At 47.9% G+C, this 7,019-nt stretch overlaps 1 protein-coding gene across 1 annotated transcript in view; it reads right to left on the bottom strand.

The window, feature by feature from the left end:
* nrip2 (nuclear receptor interacting protein 2) overlaps positions 1 to 7,019 on the bottom strand; it is a 48,170-nt gene extending 41,151 nt beyond the window's left edge. The window contains exon 1 of the mRNA XM_048268545.1: positions 5,869 to 7,019. Coding sequence (XP_048124502.1) covers positions 5,869 to 6,024 — 156 coding nt within the window. The 5' untranslated portion in view covers positions 6,025 to 7,019. The remainder of the gene's footprint in view (positions 1 to 5,868) is intronic.

The following is a 7,019-nucleotide window of genomic DNA, read 5'->3' as shown; positions in this document are numbered from 1 at the left end:
TCAGGCTCTCAGTGGCTCTAATGTTTGATCAGTGAGGCTGTGTGTTTGAGGTGCTGGCTGGTTGAGGATGGTGCTGTCTACTCAGAGATTCTCTCTATGTGCAGACCCAGACGAGAATCCAGCAGAGAGGGACATTTCACTGGCCACACACACACACCTACACATGTTGTGTGTGTCTTAAGCAAACCCTGAAAAGCTTACAGGAAGCTCACCAAAGCCAACGATTATAAGATCAAAACAATGACAGAGCCAAATGCCTTGATAGCCTTGTCTAGCATCTCAGTAGCACTGAACAGGAAGAAAACATGGAACATTGCATGAGTTAATGAAATGCTAATAGACTGGCTTAATTAGATCAGTTATGTCACACACAAACCCATTTGCCTCCGGTGTGCAATAACCGGAAATTACATAGACATCCACACACACACACACACACACACACACACACACACACACACACACACACACACACACACACACACACACAAATAAATTATTATCTTAGCATCTCTAACCAACCTTTTAGAACACTGCATGAAGCTCTTGCAAGTTGGCCTTGCACCATTCCCTGCTGCTTTAACATCACTATTGTAATCTCCTCTGCTCTCCTCTCTCTGTTCTCTCTCCTCTCCTCTCTCTCCTCTTCTCTCATCCTTTCCTCTCTCTCCTCTCCTCTCCTCTCCTCTTCTCTTCTCTCCTCTCCTCTCTCTGTTCTCTATCCTCTCCTCTCTCTCCTCTTCTCTCATCCTCTCCTCTCTCTCCTCTCCTGTCCTCTCTCTCCTCTCCTCTCTCTGTTCTCTCTTCTCTCCTCTTCCCTCCTCCTCTCCTCGCCTCTCCTCTCTCTGTTCTCTCTCCTCAGTTCTTATCAGCCCCCCACCTCTCCTTTCTCCTCTCTCTCTGTTGTTCTCTGCCTCTTCCTCTCTAACCTCTATCCTTCCATCTCCTCTCTTGTTAGTTCATGCCTGCTCTTCTACCCCTCTTCTCCTCTCTTTGTCACTCTCTGTCCTCTTCTCTTTCTTCTGTATCCCTCTATCTCCTTCCTTTCACATCTGGGCTCTCTCACTCTCTCTCTCCCTCTGTCAGTCTGCCTTCTTCATTCTTCCCCTCTCTACACCTCTTTTTTCTTTCTATCCCTCTATCTAGTGTCTCCTTTTGTCCTCCCCTCTGTCACTCTCCTCATGTCCTCCCCCTCCCTCCCCCTCTCTTTCCTCTCTATCCCTCTCTCTTCTCTCCTCTTGCCTCTGTCTCTGCCCTCTTCTCCTCCTCTCTTCCCTCTCTATCCCTCTCACTCCTCTCTCTGCCCTCCTCTCCCATAACCCCCTCTCTGTCTCTCCCTCTCTCTTTTCCTTCTCCTTTCCCCCTGCTCTATTCTCTCCATCTCTGCTGCACTTGAACGGAGCCTTGAGTTTGCCCTTTTCTCCCTGTGCTGTGCTGTAGTCATGGCTGCTCTCTCCTCGTCCTCCTCCTTCTCCTCCTCCTCCTCCTCCTGCTCCTCTTCCTTCTCCTCCTCCTCTCGTGGCTGAGCGTGGCGTGGCGAAGCAGCCGTGGCTGGACGAGGCCTGAGGGTCCAGCAGCAGCAGCAGCAGCAGAGTGCAAAACGAGCCCGACTGTTACATAACCGTGGCCCCGCGTGTGTGTACAGCGAGTGAACGCAGCCGCCGCTGCTGAATTAAACACCAAGCGAGCGCACAGCACGTGACCACCACACACACACACACACACACACACACACACACACACACACACACACACACACACACCCACACACACACACACACACACACACACACACACACACACACACACGCACACAGGCCAGTGCCTTCCTAGTCAGGACAAAGAGACCTTAGAGGGGGATGTATTTTAAAGGGGGGTAAAAGAGGTGAGACATTGCATTCTGTCTCCTTTGTGTGTGTGTGTGTGTGTGTGTGTGTGTGTGTGTGTGTGTGTGTGTATGGGTCTTTACACACTTACCACTTTTCTGTCTCCCACTTCCTCTATGTCATATAAGTAATTTACTCCTTTTTATTCTCTCTCACACATTCTTCCTCTTTCTTCCACTTCTTTATTGTGACTGTCTCAGTTTCTTTCACTCTTTAATATTCTTTCTCACTCTCTTATATACACACACACACACACACACACACACACACACACACACACACACACACACACACACTCATCCATCACTCTTTCTCCCCTCACACAAACCCACTGAACTTTTCTCTTATTGTTTTTTTCCGCTGTCTCGTTCTCTGTCTTTTTTTCTCTTATCTTTTTTCTTTTTTTCTCTTATCAATTTTTTCTCTCCCCCCCACACACACACAGCCTCCCACTCATCTTCTCCTTGTCCTGACAGACAACCTTATATCAGGCGCAAGGCTCCCCTGTACTGACTCAAGTGTGTCCTGCTAGGGTGCAGAATATGATTGGTAGTGACAGACACACACACACACACACACACACACACACACACACACACACACACACACACACACACACACACACACACACACACACACACACAAACACACACACACACACACACACACACACACACACACACACACACAAACTCAGTGATAGCAGAGACAGGCGGGTGGGGATTGAGTGGTTGGTTGGATAAGCTAACAATGGCGTCGCTATGGCTTCAAGGCCATCGTCTTCCAATGTCAGTTATGCTAACAGGTTTAGTAAGCTTTTAGCATGACTGGCATCAGACCACACACACACACACACACACACACACAATCATGTGGACAAAGAGCTATTTAAACTCACATCTAAAAATGACACACACACACACATACACACACATACTGAACACTAGCATGTTATTTTCCTGTGATGTTCTGGTGCCTGAGCCGAACAAGGTTCAGATGGCTCCTGTCTCTCCCTCTCTACGACATCACACAACGCCACTGCTACACAGATTGCAGACCACCTGAGACCACTGGACAAGCCATGCCCATGTAATAGGCTAAGTTGGCACTGCCATGTCTGTGCCATGGATGTTGCCCTCCTGCGGCATCTGCTACAATGGTCATGGTGCAATGGTTAGTTAACCTACTTGTAATGCTGAAGGTGCTGATTTCAATTCCTGCTTCAACGACAAAATGCAGATCTCACCAATTTGGTCGGCTTGTACATAAGCTTATTCCTCATGACATGTTGTTTAAAGCAGCCCTAAAGAGTTTTTTTTACCTTAAGGTAATGTTTCCAAAATCATTTTGATGGCATATAAACTCTTAATCGGGGGAACGGTACTTCTGTTGCACTCGCAGATTTTTGCAGGTCGATTTTGTAAAATAGACAGGAAGTTGCTTTGACAGGTAGGAACACTGTCCTTCTCCCACCACTAGAGGGCTGGTAGGTGGAGTTAGCCAGCTAGCAATGTGCATAGATTGAGCCAATAATATGTCTGATCGTGAAAAGTTCCTCAGTTTACAGTATGTTATGTAAGTCATTCAAGTAGTCAGTGGCTTAGCCGGTGGGTTAGCTAATGTTATGCCTACTGGCTTCGACAGCTAGCATGCTAGTTAGCCTTATTCTGATTGCACAACACATGATCGTGAACGTGTAATTTACTTTTATGGCAACAAGTTCTGAAGATATAATGTTCACTATACACATATGTCACAGCATAAGTCACCATCAATGAGTGGCAAAAAAACACAAATTGAGTGGCAGCATTCCATTTAAATCTCCAGCAAAAATCGAAATGGAAAGGAGCTGCTATGCTTTACTGTAGAGTAGGCCTACAAATAGATAGTGTAGGCTACTTACAGGAATTTGGAGCTCTCTTTCTACGGACTGCTGTCCGTGCATATATTGCATCTGAGTTATGTTTATAGTTTGTTGTAAAAAGGCACATTTATTATATTAACAAGTTAATTTATTATTGCACTTCTCAACTGTAGGGGGACCCAAAGGGCAAATCTTCTTGAGTGCTGCTTTAATGTCGCTTTGGATAAAATAGTCTGCTAAATTAATAAATGTAAATGTTAATGTAGACCTAAATGGAAAGCTTGGTCGGAATGATGTACTGAGCATCCTATTTAAAGGAACTGTGGGCATGTCATTGGGAATACAGAATGGAGATGGTTTGTGCAGGTGCTGCACTTGTCTAGCTCTAAGAGCTAAGCACAGAGCATTTTGTGTGAGAAAAGCCATGAGTCAGAGTGGAAAGAGAAAACGCACGCCTTCAGAACACACACAAACACACCCCTCGCGCGCACACACACACACATGCCTCCAGAATACACACACACACACGCCTCCAGAACACACACACACACACACACGTCTCCAGAACACACACACACACACAAACACGTCTCCAGAACACACACACACACACACAAACACACACACATGCCTCCAGAACACAGACACACACACACACACACACACACACACATCCAGAACACACACACACACACGCCTCCAGAACATATACACACACACACACTCACACACACACACAGACACACACACACACCTCAGGAACACTCACACACACATACCTCCAGAACACTGTCCTCTCTAATCCCTCCGTATGGCCATATGTTCAGCCTGCCTCCTGCGGAACACGTGGGGGGAGTGTGACCACGCCACGCCAGGCAGCAGTCTGCCACACACACACACACACACACACACACACACACACACACACCTCCTCTAAAGAGCAAACAAGTCTGTTGCAGTAGCCTCTAGTAGCCTCTCTCTCACAGTAGAGTAGAGACCCAGAAAGAAGAAATAGAGTGAGGGATAGATGGCGAGAGAGAGAGAGAATGGGGTGGAGAGAGAGAGCGGGAGGGATCCAGGAGCCATTTATGAATCCTTTAGAGCGGCTTTTGCCTGCTGTGAATGCTGTTGTTATAAATACATACATAATATAATCACACACACACACACACACACACACACACCGAATGAATCCCTCCTTCTGGAGATTCCTGGAGCGCGTTTGGGAATTTGGGCGTTTGCCACCTAATCAGCACTTCCCCACGAGAATCCATACAACCCTGCAACAATGGTATGGTGATGTAACACACACACACACACACACTCAACTGTAAATGTCTTTGTATGTGTATATATATGTCTGTGTGTGTGTGTGTGTGTGTCTGTGTCTGTGTGCGTGTGTGTGTGCGTGCGTGCATGCGTTTTGACATCTCTATATAAAGATGCAGTTATAGTCCAAACCCTGCGAGAGAGCCTCCATTTCTTCTGAACACCGAGTTCCATGAATGTTTGATAGCGTAAGCACTGTTTGCCCCCATTGCTCCCTCTGAGTGGCAGAATGTGCTCATAGTCCCACGCTCAGCAGCCCTCCCATCCACATGTAAACAAGCACTCCACCGATCCAGCCAAACAGCTGCTCAGTCACTGAGAGTACCCCTTCAACTACAAGTACTTCTTCATTACCTCCGAGGCATCAAGAGTGTGTGTATGTGGGTGAGGGTGTGTGTGTGTGTGTGTGTGTGGGGGGGGTTATCAATTCCCAAAAACACAAGGAGGGTCTTACCAGGGGGGTATTTCAAGTACATGCTTTAGTGACAAACCTGGGTAAGTTAACTCAGAGTAAGGGGTAAACCTCCTAATAGAAGAGCTGTGTGGCTTCATTCTCCTGACAAAACAATGCCATAGGGCTCTTGTTGTAGGAGGTTTACAGCTTACTCTGAGTTAACTTACCCACTGTAGGTTTGTCACTAAACCATGTACTTGGAATACCCCCCAGATCTTTGGAGGTGTATCAACAACAACATCAACAACAACAGTAACAGCAAACAGCAGCTGTCAGGTGTGATGGGTGTGTGTGTGTGTGTGTGTGTGTGTGTGTGTGTGTTGGGGGGATCTTACCAGGTCTTTGGAGGTGCCGAGCCTCTTGAGTCCGTCCAGGGGCAGCAGGTCGGCGGAGTCCTTGTGGGTGAACTGCGTGGCCTGTTTGAGTCTCCGCTGCTGGTGCAGGATGGCCTTGTCCCTCATGTCCAGCTCCCTCTTCTTCATCTCGCTCATCCTCGTCACGCTCTGTCACGTCACCGCACTACAGGTCACACTCGACGCTCACACACACACACACTCGTCTACGAGGCGTCCGAGTCTCAACTCGGCACAGACGGCTAACGCGGAGTCTCCTCCAGGTGTGATTAGTGGAGGTAGACAGGGGGGAAAACACACACACACACCTCTGCTATGCTGCCACACACACACACACTCACACATGCACCCACACACAGACAGATGTACGTACAGCGAAACAAGAGACGTTTTCTTTTCACAGTTCTGCCGTATAGTGTGAACTCCCACAGTTGCAGGGCAGCTAGTGTTGCATGGCTTGTCCACCCACTCTTACAAACACGGATGTACACACACGCACGCACACGTAGGAAAACTGAACAAGACTCAGTCACCCGTGCCTACTTCTCTTAAGCGCATGCAATTAACACACTCACATTCACATAAAAGCCTGTTTACCCTTCAGCAGAATAAAGAGCAATTAATCAAACGATCCAAAGGTTCATGTGTGTGTTTTAAAAGACACCTTAGATTCCCTGTGGTCAGCACTGAGGTCCTCTCTCTGTGTGCGTTCAGGTTAAGAGGTGAAAAGTCCTTGATACCCTCATGTGACGGATGGTCCTCTTCTGGTCAGCGTCGATATCCTCTATGTGTGTGTGTTCAGGTTCAGCGGTGGACGTAGTCCTAGATTCCCTCTGTAACAGGCATGTAGATCCTCACAGGCTGTGGTGGTGGCAGTGAGCACTGAGCGCTTCCACTCTCCCGTGATGATGTGTTCCCCTCCGATGATGTGCTCCCCTCTGCTGCGCAGATCAGATGTGAGCGCGTGCGAGAGTGTGTGTGTGTGTGTGCACAACACATGCGCATGTGTGTGTGTGTGTTTTAGTCTGTCTCTTCTTCCTTCTGCCAGTGCGGATGGTCCTCGTAGCTCGTCAGAGTGCAAACTGTGTCTTCTCTCTACCCTCGTCTCTGTGTGTGTGTGTGTGTGAGCTCTC

This window comes from Alosa alosa, chromosome 17 (genome assembly GCF_017589495.1).
Source record: "Alosa alosa isolate M-15738 ecotype Scorff River chromosome 17, AALO_Geno_1.1, whole genome shotgun sequence".
NCBI lineage: Eukaryota > Metazoa > Chordata > Actinopteri > Clupeiformes > Clupeidae > Alosa > Alosa alosa.
Note: the sequence above shows the minus strand (reverse complement) of the source record. Positions and strands in the feature narration are given on the sequence as shown.